This window comes from Chenopodium album, chromosome 25, assembly GCF_948465745.1.
Source record: "Chenopodium album chromosome 25, dcCheAlbu1.1, whole genome shotgun sequence".
Classification (NCBI taxonomy): domain Eukaryota; kingdom Viridiplantae; phylum Streptophyta; class Magnoliopsida; order Caryophyllales; family Amaranthaceae; genus Chenopodium; species Chenopodium album.
This window is the reverse complement of record NC_137858.1, coordinates 31,727,692-31,753,864: the sequence shown is the minus strand read 5'-3', so window position 1 is coordinate 31,753,864 and position 26,173 is coordinate 31,727,692. Positions and strand designations below refer to the sequence as shown.

The 26,173-nt window shown below is 36.1% G+C and overlaps 1 protein-coding gene across 1 annotated transcript; it reads right to left on the bottom strand.

Annotated features, from left to right (window-relative positions):
* Positions 1-16,593: 16,593 nt before the first annotated feature.
* LOC145615374 (auxin response factor 5-like) lies at positions 16,594-24,581 on the bottom strand. Its single transcript, XM_081670450.1, has 14 exons — positions 24,032-24,581; positions 23,024-23,136; positions 21,329-21,427; positions 21,160-21,216; positions 20,872-21,024; positions 20,691-20,775; positions 20,477-20,567; positions 20,009-20,173; positions 19,784-19,906; positions 19,545-19,620; positions 19,284-19,419; positions 18,082-19,196; positions 17,677-17,867; positions 16,594-17,130 (listed from the first exon to the last, which is right to left on the bottom strand). The coding sequence occupies exons 1-14, from the start codon at positions 24,153-24,155 to the stop codon at positions 17,007-17,009; spliced, it is 2,652 nt and encodes an 883-aa protein (XP_081526576.1). The 5' UTR covers positions 24,156-24,581; the 3' UTR covers positions 16,594-17,006.
* Between the last annotated feature and the right edge of the window lie 1,592 nt (positions 24,582-26,173).

Here is a 26,173-nt window from a genome sequence, read left to right as displayed (position 1 = left end):
TCAGAGGACATACACTTGGTTTTTGGGCGAGCGTTTTTTCTACCAGCTTTCATCCGAGGAGCCTTTGATTCCTGCAGATCCTCTGATCCGGATGTTACGTTCGAATTTGCTGTCTACTGAGGATCGAGCTCTAGCGATCCTTGGTTATCTAGTGGAACAGCTGGTACTGCTGAATGCATCTTATTCGGCATTTATTGCATCCAGGCTGACTCCTTTCCCAACTTTCGTTCCGGTTAGTATTTTAACTTTCTTCTCTTTTTGTTATTTTTATACTTATTATTATTAGTTATTTTTATTATTTTTTTTTTTGGAACTTTGACCCTTTTATTATTTTTTTTAGTTGGTCAAGCTAGGTGGTTGGGTGCCCCCTACAGCGGAGATCAGGTATACCGATGCTGTCGAAGTGGTAATTCGTGAGATCCTTCTAGCAGCGGAGGATGAGGAAGGGATACCGTTCGTTCCTGAGACGGTTAAGTCAGTATATCCTTTTTGTATATGTACTTATATATTTTTCATATATATTTGTTTGCAAACTGTCCTTGTATTTTGGAACAGGTTCCGCGAGAGACCGTGAACGGCATGGTGAGGACTTTGCGTGCTTTACGAGCTGCTTATCGGAGAGCCCTCGTGACTTTGTCATGTCGTGATCATTGGATGGTCGCGATAAGTTTTTTCTCTTTTCTTTTTAACGAAGTTATTACATTTCATGTATTAATCACCGAGCACCCTGATTCCCTTTGTACACACACACACACACACACACATATATTTAGGAAACAGATGTACATTTTGTATTATTGGTATTATATATTTTTTATTGTACATATGACACCTCTTTTATATATGTCATTATTATTTTTTTTGTTTCCATGTGTACATTTTTTTTCGAAAAAAATTTTCCGAGGAGGGAAGGGTTCCCGACTTACCCCCCTCGAAAAAATAACAAAAAAGAAACAAAGAAAGGAGAATAGGAAAAACAAAGCAAAAAGGAAAGAAAAGAAAAAGAAGAAAAATAAAGGAAAATAAGAAAATATTAATAAGAAAATAAGAAAATATAAGGGTTAATAAAAGGTAAGCATATGATTTGTCATAAGATCTCATGAGATCACGTCAATATGTAGTCCAAAATACGGAAATAATCCTAACTCACATGTCGCGACAGAGCAAACGCGCAACTGGATGAGTTGCGAGCGCCTGTCGCGCGCATGTAAATTGGTTGGCGCGGATGACGTGCGCAACTCATGAGTTGCGCGTGCCACATGCTGGTGAACTTTCCTTTGAGCGAAAATTGCCGAAATTTGGCCCCTCTTGGGTCTATTTAAACGTGGTTTCGTGTAGGTTTTTGAGTATCTCGCATTCATTCGCTTATTAATATCATAAGAAACTAAAAAAATTAATCTCTCTAAATCTCTTTTTTTTTTATTTGAACAATGGTGAAAACCTTTGAGCAACGTTTGAAACAATAGGTCACTTCCCTTTCAACCGAGGACAAACTAGCTTTCAAAATTTACCACCTAAACCCTCTACTAAGTTACATGCAACTAGTGATTAATTTGATTTTCTTCATGCCTCCATCAACCATTGGGACTCTAATCACCATCTTTTCTTGTTTAAAGGGGACGGAATTGTCCCACTTCCTGGTGAATTTAAGGCCTTGTTAGGTTTCCCTGCAAATACTCTCCCCGTGACCTATACCCCTACATTGTTGGATCCCAAGCCTATATTTCAAAGATTTTTTGGCTTGTCTGACAATGATATGACAAATATTGGAACTGAAGAAGGCGTGAACTTGATCCAATTTATTGAACATTTTTTCGCCCCTCGTGACAACATGACTAAACAATGCTTTAAAATTCGTGCTTTATGTTATTGTCTTTTTGTTAATTGTTTACTTAGGACAGGAAAAGAGTATGGAGATTATTCTATGGTGTCCATAGTAGAGCAAATAGAGGGATGTCATTCACCCGCTCCTTTGGCTTTGGTGGAAACCGTTCTATGCTTGAATCGCCTTAGAGGAGACCCTAACGAAAACGGTTTCACGGGAAGTCCACTCCTATTACACGTACGGTTTTTTTTTTTTGGTTTTTTGTATATCAGCGCAAGTCTTGAAGTTGCACTGGCATGACCAGCGCAATCTTCTGCGCTACGCGCGGATGGCGCGCGCAACTGATTTTGATGCGCGCGCCACCTGCTTGTGTGAAATCGCACACTAATTTTTCTATTTTTTTCAGATTTGGCTCATGGAGCGTTTGCGAATTGTTGATCAGCCCCAAAAAATTGAGGCTAATGGAGTAAGGACATTTCTTGGACGTCGAATTATCTACAAGCACAAGAATGAAGAAGAATGGACGTCTTTTTCTGTCACGGGGTTCCTAACATACGCTTCGTGATTCCTTGGTGGAACATAAGTAGTATGGTTAGAAATAGTTTTAATTGCCCTTATATTAGGCTTCTAGGCCCATATAATACTACTTAAATCTTTCCTTGTAGGGTAATGAGACAATATGGGATGAAACAGATTATTCCCCCGCAAGATTGTGATGCCCCTAAAGATGTAATCTTTAAACCTGAACAAATTTCTCGTTGAATGGAATATTGGTCAAGTCTTCCTAGATGGTAGTACAAAATCCTACTGCGAGTATTGTATTATCTTCCTTTTACAAAGCTTGGATGACTGCAGCGGACAAGGGCGAATTAAACAAGGCTCGATCTCAACATCAAGCTGCCACGGCTCGCAATCCACCTAAGCTTTTGATGCATTCAGCCACCACTACTCCTAGTGGCCAAAACAAAGGAGTGAGAAGAAAATTAGACTTCTCATCTCCTAAGGCGCGTTTGAAGGAAACGAAAAGGAAAGCTCACTCCAAACCCGCGCAACAAGGTGTGATAATCAAGGAATCATCGCAATAAACTCGCAAAAGGGCCCCAACAAAAGCTAAAGAAAAGGGGAAGAAGGTTGAAAAGACCCTAATTCCCAAATTGAAGAACAATGTGTGGGTTAAAAAGAAGAGTGAAGGGGAAAGCTCTAAAGTTTCTGAAAGTACCGCAATGGAAACTACTCCTCCATCATTCGTAACAATTGAGGACATAGTAAAACCTTAGAGTGTTACACAATTTCGTCATTAGTTTAATTTGAATAAAGTGTAATCACTACTGTGTGTTTTTTTTTATTTACTATCTAGTTCAATAATGTCTCTTATTTTGACCTTTGAATGAAATAAAAATGAGCCTTATTTTTTTATTTTGATATGACCGAAATCATAAAGATTGCATAGGTATCAGGTCATACGTAGTTCTTTTACAATGTTCTTTTTTTATTTATTATTTTTTTTATTTTTCTTTAATCTCTTAAATAGAAATTGAATGAAAAATTAATCAAACTTTGTTTAAGAGAATTAAATCAAAGTTTTGTCGCAAGTAAAAGTCGCAACTTTATTCAAGCGTAAAAAAAAAATCCGGGTTTGCAGTTCGTAATCAGGTGGCCCGCGCTACATCCGAGGTTGTGCGAGCCTTCCGTTGCGCGCGACACCTGTACTACGAGTGTTAATTTTTTTTATTTTCTGCATTATTACCCCCCCCCCCAAGTGTGAAGAGTTTTTCATGATGTTCGAAAAAATGTGAACATTTAGAATGGTCTATTATTTTTAAATTACCCCTCCAAGTGTTATGTGCTTTACCATGTTATTCGATAAAGTGCATAACACTTAGAATCTTTCGATTGAATGCTAAAAAAATGATTTATTTAATGATTAAACGAGTCTATTCGGATTTATATGTAATATTTTTAAGTCGATCAATGTTTATTAATTGGCGAATTTCATTGCCTCCAATATCCATTAATCTAACGGCTCCTCTTGATAGGATTTCAATGACGCAATAGGGACCTATCCAATTAGGCTTGAATTTCCCTCTTGGATCGGTTGGTGGACCCCTAACCTCCTTTAGTACAAAGTCACCTTCTTTGATATTTCTGGGATTTACCCTTTTATTAAAGTGACGCGCAATGCGGCGTTGGTAGACTTGTACATAATGCAAAACTCTTAATCGTTGCTCATTGAGGAATAAAAGCTCTTCATACCTCGCTCTTACCCATTCAGCTTTCGGTAGCTTACTTTCGAGTACGTTGTGTAGGGATGGTATTTCCAGTTCGACTGGTTGAACTGCGTCCATTCCAAAAACTAAGGAGTATGGAGTTACTCCTATTGATGTTTGTATGGACGTTCTATAACCCCATAGTGCGAAGTGTAGTTTATTCGGCCAGTCCTTATAATTTTTTCGCCATTTTCTTAATGATGACTATTAAATTTTTATTTTCCGATTCTACAGCTCTATTCATTTGAGGTCTGTATGGAGATGAGTGATGATGTTTTACTTTATAACGAGTTAAGAGGGTCTTGACTTCAGCTTTGAATTGAGATCCCTGATCATTAATTAGCTCATGTAGAACTCCACATCTACAAAATATGTTTCATTCGAGAAACTTTGCACAATGTTTAGAAGTGATATTCACGTAAGAAGCAGCCTCAATCCACTTAGTAAAGTAGTCGATGGCTACTAATATGTACTCGTGCCCTCCTGCTCCTGTTGGAGAGATTTTACCAATTATGTCAATTCCCCAAGCTGAAAAAGGCCAAGGGGAAGTGAGGTTGTATAGTTCAGATGGTGGAAGGTGTTGTAAATTAGCGAACATTTGGCACTCTGGACACTTTTTAACATATTGTATGCAATAATGTTCCATAGTGGACCAATAGTACCCTTGTCGTGAAATTATTTTTGCAAGCATTTAACCATTCATGTGAGGTCCACAAACACCTTTTCGAGTATCTTCCAAAAGGCGTGTGGATTCGGGTTGGTTCATACACAATAAGTTTTGACCATTAGGTCTCTTTTTGCATAATTGACCATTTACTAGACCGTATTGGGCCGCAAGTGTTCTTCAGGCTCGTTGGTCTTTCGATGAAGTATTTTCAGGATATGTGCCATGGGTTATATATTGGAGGATATGATCATACCAGGGATTATCTCCTTCGATGTCATTTATTTCCTCTATTGCGTTGCAATGTGCTGGTTCTCCTCTTCTATCAACGCATAATGGCATCATATTTAAGTAATCTGGAATGTTGATTATTGAGGCTAATTTTGCTAGCGCATCGGCAAATTGATTATCATCCCATGGGAGATATTTAAAATCAATATGTTCAAAATGCTCGATGAGTTGCTCTAGGTGTGCTTGGTATAATATCATTGTGGAGTTCTTTATTTTCCATTTTTCAGTATATGATTTATAATCAAGCTTGAATATCCATATACCTCTAGTTTTTGCACACCTATGCTAGCTGCTACTTATAATCCCATCATGCACGCTTCATATTCTGCGACATTGTTAGTAACCTCAATGTCTAGTTTGATAGAGATTGGAGTATGTGCTCCCTAAGGACTTATGAGTAACACTCCTACACCACATCCTTTTTATTGGACGCGCCGTCGAAGTACATTACCCATTTGTCATCTTACGTCATGAGAATCTCTTCATCTGGAAGATGAGTAGTTTCTCTATGACTTGTTTGAATTGGATGTTGGGCCAGGAAATCGGAAATTACTTTTCCTTTCATTGATTTTTCAGGAATATATTTTAGCTCAAATTCGGCGAACATCACCAACCACTTGGATATCCTTCCTTGTATAGGTGGTTGTTTAAATAAATACTTTATCAGATTTTGTTGAGAAATCACATGAGCGGTGTGTGGTAGTATATAATGTCGTAATTTTTTAGCTGCCCACACTAATGTTAGACTTGTCTTTTCCAAGGTGCTAACATGGCGCCTGTGGTCGTGTTTGTAACTGTGATGTATAGCCTAAGAGGTAGTTTGGGTACTGATGGTGCTAAAATTGGTGGACTTTTGAGATAATCTTTGATTTTCTCAAAGGCCTTTTGGCACTTACCGTCTCATTCATGTTTTTCTTCTTTCTTCAATTTTTTAAATATTAGCTCACAAGTCATAGTAATTTGTTGATAATCGACTAATGTACTGTAGTTTGACAAGGAACCCCCTAATTTCTTTTTCTGTTTGAGGGGGAGGCATGTCAACAATTGCCTTTATTTTAGAGGGATCGATCTCAATACCACGTGTGCTTACTACGTGTTCGAGTAACTTGCCAGAAGTTATCCCGAAGGTGCATTTTGGTGGATTCAATCGCATTTTGTATTCTTTTATTCGAGCGAAAAATTTGCGTAAAGCTTTATACATCCCATTCTATCTTTAGACTTTACGATCATATCATCCACATACACTTCTATTTCTTTATGCATCATATCATGCAAAAGAGTCGTAGCCATTCTTTGGTACGTAGCCCCTGCATTTTTTAAACCAAATGGCATGACTATGTAGCAATATGTACACCAAGGGGTAATAAAGCATGTCTTTTCTTCGTCTTCTTTTGCCGTTGAAATTTGGTTGTAACCTGCATATCCATCCATAAAGAATAACGTCGCATGTTCAGCCGCGTTATATATCAATATATCAATATGTGGTAGAGGAAAATCGTCTTTAGGGCTAGCTTTATTAAGGTCCCTAAAATCGACACTCATGTGAACTCATCCATCCTTTTTGGGGACTAGGACGATGTTCGCTACCCATTCCGGGTAATTACATACGCGAATGAAACCTGCGTCCAATTGTTTGTGTACTTCTTCTTTTAGTTTTAATGCGACATTAGGTTTCATTCGTCGAAGTTTTTGTTTTACTAGTTTAGAAGTAGGGTTCAAGGGAATGGTATGTTCCGCGCGCGATTTCCCTATCTATTCCTGGCATGTCCTTGTATGACCAAGCGAACACGTCTTCGAATTCTTTGAGCGTCGATATGAGGGTCGATCGCTCTTCCGGATTTAGAGATAAGCCAATTTTGACTTGTCTTTTGTTTTCATTTGTTCCTATATTGACTATTTCAGTTTCTTCAATGATATGGTTCTTTTGTTCTTGTTCATTCATTAGTTCAACCAATTTATTAATATTATCATCTTCATTAGATTTATTGTTATAGCATTCGAAAGATTCAAGAGAAGGCATATACTCGGAAATAGAGCTCATATTATTAAAATCAAAAGAGAGTACATCTAGAGAAGAATCCTTTTGGGATTCTCGTCCTTAGAACTAGAAAATAAAGATTTAGTTTTGGCCACAAGGCCTAGATTTTCAGCCTCTGTAGAGTCTACATTAGATTCATCGTCCGATTCTTCAAACATCTTCCCTTCGCCTGTGACGATTTCCAGTTTATCGCCTTTGTGATTGGTCCATTTGAAAGATTTCCTCCATCCATGCTCAAAGGTCTCATTAGAAGGGGTGATCAACGAGGTTGGGTCAAAAGCTACATCTTGAATGGAATTCTGATTGGTCATTGTAGCGACATGGTTTTTCTCTAGTCCAAATAGCAAGTTAAATGCTTGCCCATCATAGCACCCTAGAATTGGGTGCTTTGATTAACCAATTCTAGGATCGTCATTCAAGAAGTAGCAATTGTGGAAAATTTCAAATCCAGGCTTCTTGATTCCTTCCAGAACTAATGGAAAGTCATAGCATGGGTAATCTTCTCCCTCCCTAATGAATTGTCCATTAAGGGTTTGTTGATAGGATGGGAGTAAAGTGATTATCCCTTTCTTGTTGTTGTCTCTACGTGCTTTGTTTTTCGCATTATGAGACTCTAGTTCTTCTTTGGTTTGTTTATATCCCAAACCAAAGGAGAAACTTTTCTTTGGGATAGGAAGTAAGAGAGATTTCTTCATTTCTATTCCCAAAGGCGTCCCAGGTTAGTAACTACTCTTGAATAAGATGTTGTTTACTATCTAGGTGGAATATGGATTAAGCTTGAATGGCTTTTCAAGGCTCTCTTTCATTTCAATCGTGCAGATTGGCTCCGCGGCAAATCCCCACATGTCCTCTTCATCATTATCATTGTTTATCTTCAAAAGTGATTGGTCATTTATAGCTATTTTGAGTGAAGAAGCATGTATAGTCAAAGGAAGCCCTTGATAGTTCAACCTAATCATTTAGTGAGGATGGTATTGCATCAAGATTATGTATCTAAGGACGTCCAAGTAGAAGGTTGAATGTAGGTTTAATGTCCATAACATGGAATTTGACCATATTTTGAATTGGGCCTGTGGTAATTAGTAGCTTAACAGTTCCACACACCGATCTTCTCGAGTTATCGTAGGCCCTAATGCTTTGTGTTGTTGATTGAAAATCTTTTTCTGGATTAAGGCCTAATTATTTTGTAGTTTTCAATGGGCATACATTTACAGCTGACCTATTGTCTACCAAAGTAAGAGGGATATTGTATCCCATGCACCCCATAGTTAGGTATAACACATTGTTGTGGGTAGTGTCTTTTGAAGGCAAATTATCATTAGTGAAAATGATTGATTTGTCAGATTTCTCGCTAGTAAGCAAGCTAATGAGATCCTAAGGGGTTGTGTCTGTGCTTACAAACAAAGCCGTTAAAGCATTCATGAGAGAATTCCTATGTTCTTTAGAAGTACTTAAGAGTTCCCAAATGCTAACATTCGCCTTTGATTGGCAAAATTGTTTAACCAATGGATCTTCCACCTCAAGTGGAGGTAGTATTGTATCTTGCACTTGACCTTGAGTTTGTGTGGTCGAAGATCCATTTGGTGGTGGTGGTGTTTGGTAAACTCGCCTAGAACGAGTTAGATGATCTATCTCATTTGGATTAGTTGTGGGACTCACAAACCAACTTTCTTCAAGAGGCTTTGGATGTAACTCTATTTCAAGATGTTCTATAAGTTGTGCTTGATGCCATTGTTCATCCAAGCAGAGATTGGATAATTCTTGTGACTTCCCCAAGAAATGATCCGAATCAAGCACTCCATTTGTCTCATTTTGTAAACAAGATGGAGGTGGGACGGCGGCATACTTAGAGACATATAATTCTTGAAAGTCGTCGTCCCACATACTTCATTAGTTGCCCCTATGAGATAAGTGGCTTGATGTTTTCCTATAGGTGTGATGTAGTCCAAAGGATTGAACGTATCACTTCTCATATGGTCCTCATCAATATAAAACACCCTTAATGGGGATGCATTATTGTTAATTTTAGGTATGGGAATTCTCCCATCGTCTACTAAATCTTGTATTTTGTGCTTTAAGACACAGCAACGTTTAGTATCGTGTCCAACGCCTCTATGAGAAGCACAATAAGCATTACTATCCCATTGAGGAAACCTTCTTCCTGGTGGAGTGGGTGGTGTTGGCCCTGTTGGCGCAAGTAAGCCTTTTTCACTTAGTTTTTCTAATAATTCTTTATAGCTTACTGGAAATAGTGTAAATTTTTTTTCTTTTGTCCATCTCCTTTTAGGATCATTATTGTTGTATTGATTTGTATTATTGTATTGTGTGGTGGTCGCAAACACATCAATAGAGTATGATGTATTATCATTCCCCTTTTGTGGTTATTCTTAGGGTGATGATGATAATGGGGTTTATTTGCTTTTTCTTTAGCAACATCATCTTCAATCCTAGTAGCCATAGAATAGATCTTTTGAAAAGTGTCCAAATCAAGGTAGCGTAGATGTTTGTTGTACTTTTCATGACAGTTGTCAATGAATTTTTGTACTAACTCGAGTTCAGGTGGCCTTTGGGCAAGGTGGGCCATCTTTTCTCGCCATCTACCATAGAATGCAAGGAAACCTTCATCGTCGCCTTGCTTAAGCATTTCAAGTTCACGTAGAGTTGACTTGAACTCTACGTTACTCTCATATTGGGTAATGAAAGCCGAAACTACATCTTCCCATGTTGTTTTGAATTTTGGATCTAGCCCATAGTACCACTCTCTTGCAGCTGGGTCTAGAGATAAAGGGAAAGTCAAAGCATAAAGCTTAGGATCTACTCCTTTTAATGCCATGGTGCCAGTAAAACACATTAAATGATTTTTTGGATTATTGGTCACCTTAAAAATTGGCAAGTCCGTAGCTACAAACTTTTCCGGCAAAGCAAGTCTTGTGGGAGGAGCAAACTTTTCTACATTGAAGTACTTGTTCCCCATTGTAGAACAAAGAACTAGCTTCTCCAACGACTTTTCTTTGATGGATAATTCTTCCATCTTTTGTTGCAAGGCTAAGGTTTCAGCATTTTTCTTTTCAGCCTTTTCGATTTTCTTGATTCTTCACTGTAGACACCTAAAAATGTCTCCCCAAAACCAAACCCGATGATGAACAACCTTTCACCGCCATTATTGGTCGGGTTGAGTATTTAATCCCGGGAGTGCTTAAAATTCATGCTCAATTCAGTTCATAAAATAATCCATGGATCAGTCTTGATGTTTAGTCAAAGCATAGTTTCTTTTTTATTTTGGCCCAAACCTTTTTATTTTATTTATTTTATTTATCATTTTGGCCCAATTAATAATAATAAATCAGAAATGACCCGAAATTATCAATCGACACTTAAAAATGCTGAACGAAATTAGGGTTAGAAATGAATTTAGACGGAAAAACGGACTACAGGCTCCCGCGTCACGGTAGTGTCCACCGTGTCACGGGAACCAATACCGCGCCACGGTAGGATGCCCCATGACACGGTGCCTCTGCTGTGACACGGGATCTCTGCGCAAACCCTCACGCGTTTTTATTCCCGTACCCTAAATATTTCCCGCGTCACACATCTTTCCTCCGTGTCACGGGAATCTTCCCGTCTGACGGTGGGATTCCCCGTGACACGGTGCCCTCTACCGTGTCGTGGTGAAGTTTTTAGGGTTTTATCTGCATTTTAGGGTTCCCTTAAGTTATGTCAAGTTGGGGTTCCTATACATGTTAAACTTGAAGTATGTGCGCTTATTGTTTATGTGTCACACTTAGTTCTTGTGTTGTAAAAGACATACTCACTTGCCTAAGAGTATTAGAGGTCTCATAATAGAACTATGGGTGCTGTCAAACACGAAGTTCCTAAGTTGCCAAAGGAACAATGGAAGAAAATTTGATGGAACAAGACAGGTAAGTTCCCAGACCGTTTGTACCTTACTTGTTTAAGTTTCGGAGGGAACTAACCTATCTTTCGGCCAAATTTAAAGCATCCACACCATAAATCTTCTAATGCAACATTATTCTACAACTTTTATTTGTGTGTCCATGTTACGCTATACTTATTTCATATTTCATATATTCGAAGATTCTTATCGACCCTATTTCCTTATATTTTCATATAGCCATACTTCTTATTCTTAATTCCCATGTGCTCTAAGTTTGTTCATCATGTTTTTATGGTTCGATGACACGTGAAGAATGGTGATTACATGTTGAGGAGGAAGTTGAAGAAAAAGCAAGAAGTAAGTACTTGAAAAGGAAGAAAAATGGTAAGGGACTCAGGGGGAATAAGGCAGGAACCAAGAAACTAAAATGGTTCATATTCGGTTGTGGAACTCAAGTGTATGAGTAAGTATTATCTTCATTGATTTAAAATGTGTTATTCTAGGAAAGCATGCGAAATTTGTGTAATGACACCCTTTGTGGAAAGGGAAAAAAAAAAGAAGGAAATTGCATAAAGAAAAATAATATAAAAAAAAGGAAAAAGGGTGATCAAATATTTAATTTCCTAGATCTCTATATATGAAGGATATTAACTGTTTTGATATCGTGTACTCGTATACTTGGTGAGCTAGTGAAGGAACAATAATAAACGTTGAAGGAACTTGACTATGATGAAACTGAAATCTATTTAAGTTCTAGTGTGCAGAATGTTCCTCAAAGAAGTTGGTGGTTGAAGTAAGGGAACTTGGTTATCAAATAGCAAGATGAATATGTGTTGTGTTTAGTAGGAGCTTTAAGAGTTTGAAGTGAAGTAAAATGTGGGGAACCTCATCTCAAAAGGTCTAAACGAAGAGCACAAATTCCACTTCATGTTCCCTCTACTTATTTTGTTCCATATGCTTCTTTCATTTGTCTATTCATGCAATCCATTTCTAAATTTTTAGCTCTGATCTTTACTTGATTTTAACTTCTTATTTGTCAAGTTCAATTAAGGGTTTTGAAGTTAGGCCTTTGAATTGTGAGTTGGAAATTAGTGTGGAAATGGTATCTTGTTTGAAAAGTGAGCACCTTGAGGCTTTTAGGAACAACAAGTGTTTAACCATTATATATTTACTTATTATATGGTGGTAGGAGTGACATATGACTTTACGTGTGTATAATTTACGGAAAACAAACGTGTGGAACGATACCCTTTTTGATAATGACAAAAGCGGGAAGAATATGAACGATGCTTATGGTATATAGTAGTTAAAGTCTAAAGTTCTTACATCATGATCGTTGAAAGTGTGTGTGTGTGTATATATATATATATATATATATATATATATTGATAATGATGTGTATTGCTAAGTTCCTAACTATGTGAAGTTCCTGTGAGTGTTCCTAACTTGTTCAATGTTATTTCCTTGAAGAATTAAGGGCGAATAAATGCACAATAGTTATCCTTTATTATGGGATAAGCATCATTAGTTTGTCATCATCAAAAAGGGAGAAATTGTTGAGTAATTAGGTTTTGATGATTATAAAGTAATGATGATTATCTATCTAACGTGTTTGTTAAGTTGTGCATAGAAAGAACAAGTTATGCTATATATAAGGATCCTGAGCAATATATGATAAGCAATAGAAGGTATAAGAATAATGATGAATTATTGTTGATAAGAATGATGATGGCTAAGGAACCATGAAAGTAACTTTGTAGATAGGTTTTTGCATATGTTAGCTTCATGAGGTAAGTACACTATGCATACACGAGTCGTATATGTGTAGGAGTATTTAAATAAGCTTTAAGTTTAATTAGTTCTCTTACTGAAGTTTGTTTATGACAAACGAACTTCAATCTAATGTTCTCTTAAGTGTTTATGTGAAGACATGTTCTAACTTAGGTGAATTCAATAGGTTGGAACATAGAAGACTTCAAGAGGAACAAGAGAGAATGAATGAACCTAAACCAGGTTCTCTCATAAGAACCAAACCACGAAGGAACCAGAAGATATTCTCTAACGAGATGCAGAAGTAACCTTTGACAGGCTTTCCCACGAGAGCCGGAGCATGTTCCCTAACAGGTACATGAAGTGTTCCCTAACAGGTACACACAAGGAGCTTCTTAACAGAAGCATGACAGCAAGCTAAAGAGTGAAGCTTGGACTGCGAAGATGACAGCAAGTTCTAGAAAGGAACCTGGTCTGCGAGTTCCAATAAGGAATGAAAAAGAGTGACAGCAAGTTCCAGTTAGGAACTTGTCCTACGGTTCCAGAAGTGGAACGTTGCCCCGAGATCTAGAATACATCAATACTACAAGATTACAGAACAAGAGTTTCAAAGAAACAACATGAAGACGGAGAAATCGAAGTATATCGCTCTAGGATTCATGTAAGTATGTTGGACATAAAAATCAGTCTGGAACAAGTCTAAAGAACCAAGGTGAACTCATGATAGTCAATGAAATTAGAGTTACTGACTTGTCAGGAACTTAGAGACTGTTAGAGTTCCAGAACCTAATCGGAACCTAGGTCTGCACGTCGTTAAAGGTAACAGGTCAAATTTAATGATATATATTTACCTAATACGTGCATATCTTTTAGGGATTTGATTTTACAGAATAAAGATATTTATTTTCTAATAAATCCCTTTGGAGAAAGATAAGTTATTTTTGGAAAATATTTTCAGCAAAATAAGTTTTAAATAAAATCTAATTTTATAGCAAGTAATATTTTGTAAGAAGATATGGTAAGTATATATCTTTTGTAAAAAGATATATTAATATATTTGGAAAATATAAGATTTAGATAAAATCTGATTTTATGGTAAATATATATTATTATTATTGATTGAATATATTCTTAACAAAAGATATATTTTGGAAAACTTATTTTTGGAAAATATATTTTATTTCTATCTTTTAATAAAACTTATCTTTTACGAAAAGAATAATTTGGGTGTACTATAAATATGTTCATATATATTCATTCAAAGTCGAGGCTGGCGAAGCTTAGTAGTCGTGCTTAATGGTTTCATCCTTCACCATGAAGCTAAGTCAAACCTCCAGGTCAAAGTTCCAGTCAGGTTTGGTTACAGTTCGTCCAGTCAGTTCCAGACAGATCTTGAGTGTCCAGCATATTATTTTTATCTCTTTATTCATCGGTATGTATTGAGAGTTAATTCTTTGAGATCTTGTAATTGGGAAAAAGGGTTTTGAGTGTTTTATGTATTGGGGTGTGAGAGTTCGTGAGGATTCTCGTTATAATTATATTTTAAGAGTGCAATGTGTGAGCTTCTAGGGTGAAGCCGATTGAGCTTCTAGTGAGAGGCCGAGTGGGTAGTACTTTGGTAGTACGAGTGAATCTAAGTGTGGGACTTAGATTGGGTAGGATTGGGTCCTATCGAGTAGCAAGTTTCCGAGCAAGAACTTGTGAGTAAAGGTCTGAGTATAATAGGTTGTAACTTGGTGTTTGCCCTATTATAGTGGATTGGTTTGGCTTGAAATCCCTTGGAAGGTCGAGGTTTTACTTCTAGTTGGACCCTGGATGGTTTCCTCGTAAAATCCACTTTGCATATTTTCTAATAAATCCCTTTGGAGAAAGATAAGTTATTTTTGGAAAATATTTTCAGCAAAATATTATTTAAATAATATCTAATTTTATGGCAAGTATATCTTTTGTAAAAAGATATGGTAAGTATTATCTTTTGTAAAAAGATATGGTAAGTATATCTTTTGTAAAAAGATATATTAGTATATTTGGAAAATATAAGATTTAGATAAAATCTGATTTTATGATAAATATATCTTATTATTATTGATAGAACATATTCTTAACAAAAGATATATTTTTGGAAAACTTATTTTTGGAAAATATATTTTATTTCTATCTTTTAATAAAACTTATCTTTTACGAAAAGAATAATTTGGGTTGTACTATAAATATGCTCATATATATTCATTCAAAGTCGAGGCTGACAAAGCTTAGTGGTCGTGCTTAATGGTTTCATCCTTCACCACGAAGCTAAGTCAAACCTCCAGGTCAAAGTTCCAGTCAGGTTTGGTTTCAGTTCGTCCAGTCAGTTCCAGACAGATCTTGAGTGTCCAGCATGTTAGTTTTATCTCTTTATTCGTCGGTATGTATTTAGAGTTAATTCTTTGAGATCTTGTAATTGGGAAAAAGGGTTTTGAGTGTTTTATGTATTGGGGTGTGAGAGTTCGTGAGGATTCTCGTTATAATTGTATTGTAAGAGTGCAATGTGTGAGCTTCTAGGGTGAAGCCGATTGAGCTTCTAGTGAGAGGCCGAGTGGGTAGTACTTTGGTAGTACGAGTGAATCTAAGTGTGGGACTTAGATTGGGTAGGATAGGGTCCTATCGAGTAGCAAGTTTCCGAGCTGGAACTTGTAAGTAAAGGTCTGAGTATAATAGGTTGTAACTTGGTGTTTGCCCTACTATAATGGATTGGTTTGGCTTGAAATCACTTGGAGGGTCGAGGTTTTACTTCCAGTTGGGCCCTGGATGGTTTCCTCGTAAAATCCGCTTTGCATTGTCTAAGTTCCTAACAGCAATCAGTTTTATAATCCGCGAAAAGTAGGCACCAAGAACATACTGCAATCCACCCCCCCCCCCCTCTTATATTATATCATCCGAAATAACAGTTCCCAACACTTTACACTCTTTGAATGTCGGACAACATTTTCACCCACATGTGGATTTGCTCATTGGTTCAACACTCCCCCTCACTTGTGAGTTGTCCATAATACTTGCCCAGATCACAACTAAACCCAATTTGGCTTTGATACCATGATAAACGGGTTTGGGCCACACTCGTCACAAGTGTCCACTTTACACGACCAACGAGGTTCCACCTCAAAACCATATGCCCCTTAGCCTTATAAGATGGACACAACTTTCTTGTTTCTTGAAGGATACACTTCCCAACACTTTTACATACTTCATCCTTTTTTTTAACATTGCACCACTTACTTTTTAAGTAAGTTTTAAAAATATTGCACCATATGCATTTTTGTTAAGAAAGTATATCAATACACAATACAAACACTTAATTGATTCTTTGATTTATGTTACATTCACATAGCCAATATTGTATTTCTTACCTTTCTCTCTGTTTCTTCTTCTTAAAACCAAATCTTTGCGTCCAACCCCCATTATGCAATATAAAAGAATGAAGTATATATCATATACAAGTACTTCGTGTATTTTAATTTTATTTTATACTCTCTCCAACGCAGAATAGCCAAGAGAATAGACTTTTTTTCACTATTCAATATCAACTTTGATTATAGTTTTTCATTTACATAATAAAAACATATTTTATCATAAAATATATTGTTAGATAGGTGTATATAAAGTTCATAATAAACTTTTTTTAATGATTTTTGTTAATATTTAATAACATAAAAAATAAGGTCAAACTAATGTATTGGCATGTCGAAAATTTAATTTGGGTTAGTTATTAAGAGATAAAGGGAGTAGATATCAAAGGAAAAATGGATTTTCCAAAATATAGTCATAGTGGATGCAGACTTTTACAAGAAAGCAAAATTGCAAGCATATGGTACAAACAATTATTTCAGGCCTTGTGACCTAATAGACTTAAGCTACTTGACATTGAATCGGAGCAACTCTCTAATTGCCCTTTGTTTTTAGACATTCAAATGTTTCATGATCCATACATTAAAATTTCAAGGTACATTACATTACATAACATTATGTCACAACTCTCCAAAACCTAAATGTCATGACAGGGGTTAACAAAACAAGCTCTAAAGTCTAGCATTGAATCTACCTAAACTCTTAACACATTCCCGCAATGTACACTGTCATAGCCAACAAGCTAATCAGCAAGAATCCTTTAGTTTGGGCTGAATCAACACAGCTCTCCCGTCTGTAGATGACATGCTTTAGGTCCTTTGTGTTAGCAGCCCCGTGGGTGTAGCATTGGCCGTCTGAAGCAACTGACATGTCTAAGCAGCACCGCTGATTCCTGGAATTGCATTGTTGTTGAGAAGCTGCATTCCTTCTTCGCTCATCTGCTGAACTTCTGCAGGCAATAATATACGGATGCATCGTACACAACTGACAAACTCCCTGCATGGATAGTATGAAAATTAACATCAATATCAAATATCAGTGATGCACTGAAATACTAAAAAAATCCCTAAAATCACTCCTTTAGCATCCAAGCACGAACAAGAAGCACATATTGCACTAGGTATTCAAGAGTGGCTCCAAATCTCCAATAACATGAAACTGATATCCTAAAGGTGACAATCAGTATAAAATGTAATTGTGAAAAGTCCAAGTCATATAAAACAAATTTAGTTAATGCGACAAGGAAAATGCAAAACGGAAGCAGTATGTTACCTTCTTGAAGCATGCTATCACTATCATTTTTTTTAGAAGACATACTAGCAACACTTTATTAAAGATATTTAAATGGAGGATGTCTGTGTTAGATTAATATCAAAAGGGAAAACAGATGAGTAAATGGAAAGTTAAGATTGATGATTTTCCCTATTTTTAGCTAGATATTGCCGAGACATTCACAGCAATTTCATAGAGTATAGTTACATGATTATAGGGAATAGGAACCACATGTATTATAAAGAAATTTACGGGAAGATAAAGACTTACTCCCACGGATCATCTCCAACCAGCAGAACGTCACTCTCAAAGTCAACATAAACTAATTTCCATCCAGATCCTCTTGGATCATTGAGCAGACCCTCTAGTCCAAACATGCGTTCAATAGCAGACCGCAGTTCTTCATAATCCTTATAGCTTGTCACATCAATTGACCGCCCAACCGATCCTGCCTTTTGAACCTATTTAGAAAAATCAATGTCAAATACTAATATACTAAAGCAAGAGGACAAAGAAATGCGTTCTTTAAAAAAAGAAAACTGCTAAAAATATATGGGGCCTTCTCCATTTTGCTGTAGGTCTATTTCTAAGTTTCTAACCCCGTCTCTTAAAACTAAACAAATAGGCAGTAAAGAAGAAGTAATTTTTAGGCTCAAAATCCAATATAGTACAAACCTTTGTATATGTACGCATGGGAGGCACCACTTGCTGCCATGAATTGTTTTGCAAAAGACTGCTGTCGTCAAAATCCACATTGCTTGAAGACGTACCCCCTGAATTATTATCAGGAAAGTCTTGTAAAAATGCCTGAGAATCAGCTAGGCTTGCTGACGTAATCTGAGACTGAAGATCCTGGCTCGAATTGAAGTTGCCCACTAAACAATCTGAAGAATACTGTAAACTTGCCTCCTTAGAAGGACACATTTTATTCAAAACAGCATTTGAGATGGATGCATCAACCATTGCATTTCCACCATTACCCATGTCTAAGTCAATGCAGCTATAAATCCCACTCTGATTATTGGTATCATCTGACAACTGCGAATATGAACCAAATTGATCGGACTGAGCTGGATACCTCAGGTTCTGACTTTGCTCCCATATATCTTGACCAATTGAAGGCAATGAAGGATCAATTACTTCTGAAATTGTTGATGAAGAATAAGGTAACCAATCAGAAGCATCCATGTATGGAAATAAACCGTTTAGACTAGAAAGATCAGATGGAGGAACATCAGTCAACGGGGACTGAAATACAGATGACATAGCTGATGGTTGCATAAGTTTCTGATTGTTGTCTTTCGCCTCTATGTTTTGTTGGGATGGAGGGTTAGAAGGATTGCTTGTCTCTCTCTCCTCATTGCAGTGCCCAGCAGAAGCTAGTTGGCTTAGCTGACTAGGTTCACACAAAGGTTCAGGTTTAGTTTTCTCACCATCCATCGAAGGCTGGTTTGTCTTGGTAGCCTGTTCCACCCCTGACACATGTCCCACTTCACGTTGGTTGAGCTGCTGCAAAGGATAATTTTGAACAGAAACGTTCTGTGTAGATACTATCTGCGGTTTATGCATTGTTGCTGCCTCCATGTTTGCCTTTGTTTCTTGTAGTATAGGTGGCGGTGGACATGAGGCTAGCATGGAAGGATAGCCCATGTTCTCTGGCCGCATTAGTGCCTTGACCAATTGCTCTGACCAAACATTTGGAAGTGATGCATATGAAAGATTTGCAGCACCCATGTCGGGTAGCTGAATGAAAGGCCTCTTTATCGAATTTCCCCACTCAAGTTCTCCTCCTAAGACAGTGTCAAAAACTATTATGTTAGCCATAGGTTATAGGCTTTTGTGGCAATGAGGATTGAGCAAATATGTAACCAACTCACCGAAAAATCCGGGATGGTAGGGCCGCTTAAAGCCTGAAGTCAGAGAAGGAAATAGGAAAAGACTTTCAGGAGTCTCAATTTCCCATGAACTCACTCTACTCTGCTTATCACCACATCCTGGTTCATCCCATTCAACCTGTCATTTGCAGGATATAATGAATTAAGCATCGGGCATGAGATAAGTTGCAGCAGCTCAATTAACTAGTAGTCACTTCCATTAAAGATACAACAAAGTTGTACAGATAAAGAAGTTCCATTTACCTGCAGATTGCGCCATTTTGAACCAGGCCATCTCAACGGATCCAAGTCGCTTACACCAACTATTGTTCCCATATATCTGGAAAATTATTAAACATAAATGAAGACATTATTAGGCTTCATAAGACAATTATCAATATGCTTACTTCATGCAGTAAACAAATTCACGTTTTTTCCTTCAAGTTGCTTCCCCAATTTATATTGTTGCATGATTAGCAAGTAGCAATCAACTATAGTAATACCTTCTTTTACCCGATTCCTCTGTTTCAAACATCATACCGAACCTCATCCCAGCAGAAACTTGTGTTCCATATATTGCCTTTCGATATTTGCCAGCAGGAATTACAAATTCAGTAGGACATGCCCTACATACAGGAAGAGATGCACGAAAAAGTGGTCTTAATTATTATTTCTGTCTTGTGAAAAAACTGGATGGACAAGCTCAAGAGAAATAACATCACAGATACCTAGGATTGTAGAAAACTGTAAATGGGGTTCTATTAGCAGCAGCATGAGCTGCTGCAGCAAGAACTCCGATATGCATGCTGTCAGCAGATAGAACAGATGACGGCAGAGTTGTTGTCTGACGATTTGCACGCCTCACACCAATCATCAATTGACCCTTTTCATCCCTAGTATAGACAGTAAAAAATATCAGAAAGTAGGCTAGAAATAAGAAATATGCATTTGATTAAAATCAAGAACATAGACTACTTTTTTCACACAAGGGAACATTTCATAATAAAACATTCATTTTCACTGTCAGTGACACATGTAGCTCAAAGATATAAATTGACACAAAATAATATAGGCATTATAGCAGCAAAATTTGGCAATTAAACCGTTGTATGTAGGGATTATTACTCCACTCTTAAGAAATTTAAGTGTTTCAACCATGTGTAGAGAAAGCAAACCTAATCGTATGAGGTTCTTACCGGATAAACAAAACTGCATCCCCTGCACGAAGTCTCTTAGAGCCAACAAAAACACTCCATCCAGTTGTTAGAAGATGTCTTTTCGGCTGCCCTGCAAGGAGGGGAAAAAAAAAATTGAATAGAGATAGTATTATGAAATAAATGGCACTTAAAATATAACATAAAATTTTCACCAGCTAGAGATCAAAAAAGATAAGGGGATAAGTACACTAACCACGGTAGATATGGCGGAATGTCCATGTATTATCATGCAAGTCTTTCACAACAAGCTCTTGAAATGGAGGTTGCATTGTATAATCCTAAAAATTAGCATTCCAAAAATAACATCTATAATTATGCTATGGAGTTGTTTCAGAACAAAGAAAAAGTCCTAAATGAAAAAGGAGATGTCTTACCAAAGGAGGAAACAACTTTTCTGCTGCTCGGCGAGGCACAGAGAAACCTCCATGAGTACTCGTATCACTTGCAGTCAAAGTTTTGCAAAAGAATTCAGTAGGATGCTTGCTGGCCTTCAGCCCAAAATCAGGTATAGGGAAAACATCCTTTTCCTGAACATGTGGTAGAGATACGTTACATTAGCATTATCAAGAATAAAGTATGAGCTCGTTATAGGATTCTTATGTAGTTAGGTGTTATGTATGAAAATGTCTAAAAGGGAAATATTCAGGATTGTGAACTCTTACAGTTTTGATAGGTTGAAGACTCATTTGGGCAAATATCTCATCTGTATCCTTGTCCGCCTATCAAAAATAAGAGATTAACACTGACTAAACAATGGCTACAATCTAAAATAGAATGGTCAAAAAATTGTTCACAGAACAAAAAGAGTCAAGAACGAGAAAAAACACATACATGAAGTGTAACATTGTGAACTTGACACATCAATTGAGACGGAAGATTTGGATAGTTGGGGATCTGAGAAGTTGCTGGACGTTTTGTAGATATCGCTACCTTCAGCAACAAAGAAAAACATTGAAGCTCTTTGAGTAACTATAAATTGAAGTACTAAACAAAACACAACACAGATATCAAGTCACCCTTTTGGAAAAGATGGGGGAATTCCCTAAACATATGTGCTAAATCTAAATATTTGTGTAGTTAAGATTGTGATGCATAATTTACAAACCAAATGTGCAATACCTGCATGATAACAGCCATGTCTCTAGTGTAAATTAAATAATACAAGCCCATAGCATGCCTTTATGAGTAGGACAATCCATTAGATTCCAATAGTCAGCATGCATGTTTGCAAAAAAAGTAAAATTAAAGAATCATGCGCCTCAAAGGAGAAATAAGCACTTTGATCACAGCTATGTGTTTTCAAACAAGATGATGAGAAATGTGATTTTCTAGTAGAAAACAGACACATTATGCAACTTTGTAGTGACCGTAATGTAATAGCATTGTGCAGCTTTACTAACTGGAGTTTACATTTTGATCAAAGTTGCAACTACCACTTAAGGCATAATCGTCGATATTTCCAGACTAAAATGGAACTGATACTGAAATCCTATCCAATATAGTGTAGGAGTTCATGACATGAATATTACTTGAAATGAATGACCAATTCAACAAGAAAGATTTAAAGTAAAGTTCCAAAAATATAACGTCAGCGAAGTAGCCAGTCAATATTGAATCATGAAATTTTATCCTTAAAACATCAATGTGGCACAAGCATATGGTGAAAATATAAAAAGCAAAGTTAACTTACGATCACGTTCAGCTTATCTTAAATGGTACAAAGACAATACCCATATAAGAAAAAGGTAAAGGAAGGGATGATAGAAACTGGTTTACGCATAATACTCCTAGGTAGTATGATAATTTGTAAGTTACCATCCCTTCATAAATGCTATTTATAATTAGCAATCATCTAGATCAAAGCTATATAAAGTTAGTAATCATCGTCTTTTCTAAATGCTTAAAAGTTGTAAGAAATGTATCTACTTTTCCAAATTCCCATAAAATATATTCCTAATTTCAGGTACATAATGGAGTATTAAATCAAATGTCACTATAAATGGGGTGAGTTGGTAATGCTAATAGCTAAGATTTTCCTAATTAAAATCTTTATAGCTTTGATCTGAAATAAGGATGGGATCAATTACACGGACCAAGTTACAACCCCCAACTCCCCATGAGTCGCTCACGTGAATCCTTCTCCTGTCACACCTATCAAATGTCCAATGTAATATGATCATAATGTCCTTTGAACCCCGTCCATGGAGGTCATTCTCTGATGCACAAAATATCAAAGAACATAGAATAATATTTCGAGTTGGTAATGCTAATGCTTGAACAAACTGACAAAGAAATTGGTAAAGACCATATTATGATGATGATATCCTATCTACACATAAATAGTACAATTAAAACCATAACTCTTGAAACTACTTCATAAGGAAACTATGAGTTATCACACAAAGAAAGCAAATTGGCCAATACCTAAGATTTAAAAATAAAATAAAATTGATAATAATAACAATAAAACAAATTATACTAAAGAAAATAAAACAAAAATTTATTAAAGGATTTTCTGACTGAAACCTGCTCAATATGGCCTTGTGGGAAGTAATAGACAAGACTTCCTACTTGAGGCAAGGATACAAGAGGACCAGCACAAGCATGCCACAGTTCTGAGTGTAAAGGCTTCCGGGCCCCTGTTACCAAATATCCAAACACATTCTTGTTACACTTAGTACAATTCTTAAAATTAAAATTTTAGGGAAAAAAAAAAAATTATCTCAATTTTTTGTAAAAAAAAAATTATATTATTGTACGGTATACAAACAATTTTATAAATCTAATAATTCGCATTTGTGGATACAGTATTATTTACTTTTTATTACGGAGTAGTATGGAGTAACATGTAAGAAATTACCTATTCAGATTCAGTTGTCACATTACTAATTACATAATAAGAGAACTAATTTCAACATGAGAGATTACGACATTTACGTGTCAAACTCGGATGTAACAATGCTTGCAAATTCTGGGGAGGTCAACATGTAAATAGGCTTAATGACAAGGACTAATACATGTATACAACACTTTCATTTGTATGACCATTCCCAAAAAAAAAATGCCTTTTTTAAATAAAACTTTACAAACCCATAATTTGATATTAAACAACTTCTATACTTCTAATATTTTTAAATAATTATAGAGTTTGATTGTAAAATTTATAATTTACGCGCTCAGGTATGGATTAAGTTGTCATGTTACTAGATCAAATTCCACGATATGAAAACTAATTTTGGACACAAAGAGTACAACATTTACGTGTCAAATCTGGATGTTGCAAATGACAAGGACCAATACAAAACCTTCATTTACATGACCTTTCTAAAAAAGACACAAAAATCCTTAACCACACCATTGTAACAAGCATAAATCAAACCTTTATCCCTCATAATTCACATACACCAACAACTAGTAAAAACAAAATGAAAATAAAAGAATGAATTAATTTACATAATAATTAAAATGCAAGCAAAATTTAAGTATAAAAATTAAAAAAACTTAAACTTTAATGATATAAAAACTTAGACTTACCAGAATTGTCCTGCATTTCTTTGAATAACTTCATTTCTTCAAGTAAATTAGATGGTAATGGTGGCCCACAACTTCCTCCTCCTACTGTTTTAACTTTGTCTTCAACAGTAGTAGAAGAAGCCATTAAAATCTAAATTCTCTGTTTTTTTCTCTCTCTACTTTCTCTTTCTTCAAGCTCAAAACAACACCATTCTACAAACCCAGAAAAATAAAATGAGAACCCAAAAAAACCCAGCAAAAATATGAAGTACCCATTTCCCCAAAAAACCTCATATTTCAATTTTTGATCAGAAATAATTATAATTAAAGTTGGTTAAATAATATTCCAAAAGTTCAGAGAAAAAATTCCTTAGAGAATCTAGTAGTAAAATTATCTGAGAGAAGAAACAAAAAGATGAAGGAAAAATACAAGAAAAAAAGAGGAAGAACAAAGAAAAAATTCTAAGGAACAAAACCTGCAAAAAGGGACTACTATTACTACTGTAATCTTAGTGGGCCATAATTAAAAAAAGTAATCCATTTGGTTGAAAAAATAGTGGAAAATTTTTTTAAAAAAAAAAAAAAATAGAAAAAGGGGGAATTTTTTTGAGGGGCCTGCCAATTTTCATCGATTTAAGCACGCCTATCAAAGCGTGAACAAGCACAGTTTTTTTGATTTATTTTTGGGTGTTAATTTATAAGTTTAAAGGTTGCTACTTTTTGAAGTACCCAAAAAGAAATCGACCTTTCAATGATCAAACAAAAATCATTCTGATTTCCTTCCTTATTCCTTTTGAACAATCGACCCGGGTCGCAAAAGAGTATGACCACGTATAAACTACTCTCAAGTAGTAAAAGAGTCTGACCACGTACAAGCTCGGCTAGTCGGGTACTGAGTAAAGGATGCTAGTGTAAAATTAAATATAAATCCACCAAGAAATATTTGAGATTTTGGGAAGGAAAGAAAGGTTTTGGTGGGAATGTTGAATTTAGGTTTGGTTGCAGCCTTAAACAATGAAAAGAAAGAGAAAAAAGAGAGGAAAAACAGAGGAAACCCAAGATCACACGAAATCAATTGAGCTTACTTACTGGGATTAAATAATTTTAAATATTCAAAGATGGTTTTTATTTTTTTCTTCTCAATTTTTTTTAATGTTATTTAATTTGTTAAGATTAGAGATATTCTTGGAGTAATAAATAAATTAAGGGAGTAGGGGTAAGTGAGAATAGAATGTCATAGAAGTGTATTTTAGCACGTGGTTTACGAGGAACTTTTACATTGATCGGATACAAAAGGTTCCTACTCTTCCTAGCAATTTTTTTCAAAAGTTTTACATTTATTTAATTTTCTGACACCCATTTTTAGCTTTGTAAATTTGTAATTACAAAAAAATACCGTGGAAATTACCCAAAAATCAATCCCAGTTGGTAATGACCCTTGGATAATTAGAACTTCCTCTGTTTTTTTAGTTGACATCGTTTGACTTTTACATTATTCGTACATTACACTTTGACTCGCTTTTGTGATTTATAGATACGATAAAATATAATCATGTGGGATCTTGTTTATATTGTCTATATATAAATTTTATTAATATCCACTTTTAATAATTTTACGATGTTGATAATTGAAATTATTAGGCATTAAAAACATGCGCTGGCAAGTGTGATAATAGAAAAGTGTCAATTAAAAAAAACAGAGGAAATAAATTATATGAACAGTAGATGAAACTACTCAAACTAGCGATTAATATTTAATAATCATATTACTTCAATCTAATATTAATTGACAATTGAGCTAATCTGATACTTCAAGATCTAAACATGAACTTGAGCCAAACTACATAATAAACGACAATGTGTTTTACTTGGCCCGAAAATAATCAAAACCAAAATTGGCACACTTCATTTGAAACTCAAATTCAATTACAACTTAACAGGTGGACTGCTAAACACCACCATCATTAATGATCACTACTGCCAGCATTTGGTGTCAATGGACAACCATGCCCTTGCTACTTCACCGCTTCTTATCCTCTCCGACGACCCACCATCCCTTCCGACCGGCGACGACCACCACCACCCTTATTGGCGACCAACCACCACCCTGACTGGCGACTCACCACATACCCCTTAATGACGACCCACCACCTTCCCTCGCCG